Source organism: Austrofundulus limnaeus, unplaced genomic scaffold (assembly GCF_001266775.1).
Source record: "Austrofundulus limnaeus strain Quisiro unplaced genomic scaffold, Austrofundulus_limnaeus-1.0 Scaffold1171, whole genome shotgun sequence".
NCBI classification, from domain to species: domain Eukaryota; kingdom Metazoa; phylum Chordata; class Actinopteri; order Cyprinodontiformes; family Rivulidae; genus Austrofundulus; species Austrofundulus limnaeus.
Window position 1 is genome coordinate 90,512 of NW_013953573.1, and position 2,241 is coordinate 92,752.

General features: G+C 46.8%; 1 protein-coding gene across 1 annotated transcript in view; it reads right to left on the reverse strand.

Annotated features, from left to right (window-relative positions):
• LOC106534428 (macrophage mannose receptor 1) overlaps nt 1-2,074 on the reverse strand; it is a 14,443-nt gene extending 12,369 nt beyond the window's left edge. Inside the window, exons 1-6 of the mRNA XM_014031054.1 lie at nt 1,925-2,074; nt 1,746-1,834; nt 1,331-1,521; nt 968-1,187; nt 526-858; nt 202-296 (exon numbers count right to left, since the gene is read on the reverse strand). Of these exons, the coding sequence (XP_013886508.1) occupies nt 202-296; nt 526-858; nt 968-1,187; nt 1,331-1,521; nt 1,746-1,782 (876 nt within the window). The 5' untranslated portion in view covers nt 1,783-1,834; nt 1,925-2,074. The remainder of the gene's footprint in view (nt 1-201; nt 297-525; nt 859-967; nt 1,188-1,330; nt 1,522-1,745; nt 1,835-1,924) is intronic.
• Between the last annotated feature and the right edge of the window lie 167 nt (nt 2,075-2,241).

Here is a 2,241-nt window from a genome sequence, read left to right on the forward strand (position 1 = left end):
CTTCAGCGTTGGCTGCGATTTTGAAGCTGAAATCGCGTTCGGTGTGAACGCTCTCTGAGGAATGCTTCCAGCACCTTGTTGAATCTATGCCACGAAGAATTGAGGCAGTTCTGAAGGCAAAAGGGGGTCCAACCCGTTACTAGGGTGGTGTACCTAATAAAGTGGCCGGTGAGTGTAGATAGATGGGTAGACTTGTTTTACCTCCATCAGAAGTTCTTCCAGTGTGTCCGGGTCATTGAGGTCCAGAACTTTTGGACTCAGCAGCTTCAGCTTCATCAGTCGTTTAGAAAAAGGAGCTTTAAAAGAGACATATGATGGTTTTAAATCCTTATTTTTCACATTTAAATGATTAATCTGGGGTCTATATGAATTGGAACTGCAATGATTGCATTTTTTAAAACTTTGAACGTTTCGTTTTTAGCTGTAAAATCATCAAACAGAAGGTTTACATGGTTCAGTCTGCTCAGTTCAGATAACAGAAGTCTGTTTGTTGTCACCCTGAAGGAGAACCGGATCAGAACCTACCCTTGTAGCAGAAGAAAGGCATCTTGCTGCTGCAGCTCCAGTTCTCCCAGCCTCCRTTATCCTCTAAGCAGGCAGCGACACAGTTCACTTGGACGTTGTYGGGTTCTCCTGCTGCCCAGCTGCTGAACAGGAGCTTCCTTCCATCCACCCACATCCAGGAGTCTCTGTAGAGACCGAGCCAGGCTTTCTGTCCTTGTGGCACCAGCTGCTTGATCATCTGGTTCTCCGTCTCGTTCCTCACGCTGGCCAGGTCCGTGTGATGTTCTCTGCAGTAGCTCTGAGCTGCAGGCCATGTCATGATGGTGTCGATGAAAACAAAAGTCACCTGGTCTCCTGGAAAAAGATCAGAACCAACCAAACACACCTTCATGTCAGTTTCTGTTACTCATTCTAGAAGACGTATAGAACCGTGGCGGTCCAGAAAGTCAGGACCAGAACCCACCGCTGACTGTGGAGCAGATTGGTTGGAAGAATGAACCACATCTTGTGTCGGCCCAGAGTCCATTATCAAACATCACCACACAGGGTTCTGCATGGTACCGGTTGTTTGGTTCTCCAGGAGACCAGTTTCTAAACCCGGTCCCACTGCTTATATAGAAACTGGTGTTTGAAAACAACCACCTCCAGCTGGTCACAGAGTCATAGAGTCCGATCCAGGCCCGCTGCAGGAGACAAGCAGTTATCAAACAGAACCGACTCTCCGCTACTACCACAGCAGAGTCTAGCACCGAGTCGGACCCAAACTGACTCGGGTGCTGTTCTGAGCAGCAAGAATCATTATCAAAGACAAAAACATTAAATTTACATGATTGGTTTCATTGAGGACCGTGGTGTTCAGGTCCACCATGTCTTTCAGAACCGTCATGTCCTCGGCTCGGTCCAGAGTCACCAGGTCCATGTAGTTCTGTCTGCAGAAGCTCTGAGCTTCAGTCCAGGTCTTCAGCTGGTTGATGAAATAAAGWCCACCCTGAGGGAGCGAGGAGACCCCACACAGAACTGCAACGACACACAGATCCAGACCCGTCAGGTTTAATGTGGAACTGTCAGGAAAAAGATGTGATCTGTAACAAGGTCTGTGGAGGTCCTGCAATGTGGGAGGACAGGTGGACCTCAGGTGGTCTTTTCAAATGGACAGGTTCTGTCTCAGCGTTCAGAGAAAACATTAAACAGAACAGACAGTCTTTAGAGCACGACTACACAGAGACAATAAACTGTCTGACCTGATGCAGCTGCGATGAACTGAAGCCATTTCTTCATCTTGCTCCTGGTTTCTTCCTTCAGCCTCTGCAGATCTGCTGAAATGATTTATCTGCAGAAAGGAGGCAAATCATTTGCACTTTTTACTTTTAAGACCTGATGCATGCTAGAAAGTCAAAACTATTCAAACTAATTCATTTACCTGCCAATTTACAAACCGCTCATTTGCCTCCAGGTTCCAAAACACAAGAATCAGAAAATAAAGGAACAAAAAACTAGAACTAAAATCAGACAACGAATAAAGAAACTACTAAAAATCCAAAGAGCCAGCAGCTGACAGCAGGACCACCTGCACGGCCCTCCTTCTGCTCCTCAGGTCAAAGTTCATCTTTGACCTGATGGATCCATCCATGGATGGATGGATGGATGGATGGATGGATAATGGATGGTGGATGGATGGATGGATGGTTGGTGGATGGATGGTGGATGGATGGATGGTGGATGGATGGATGGATGGTT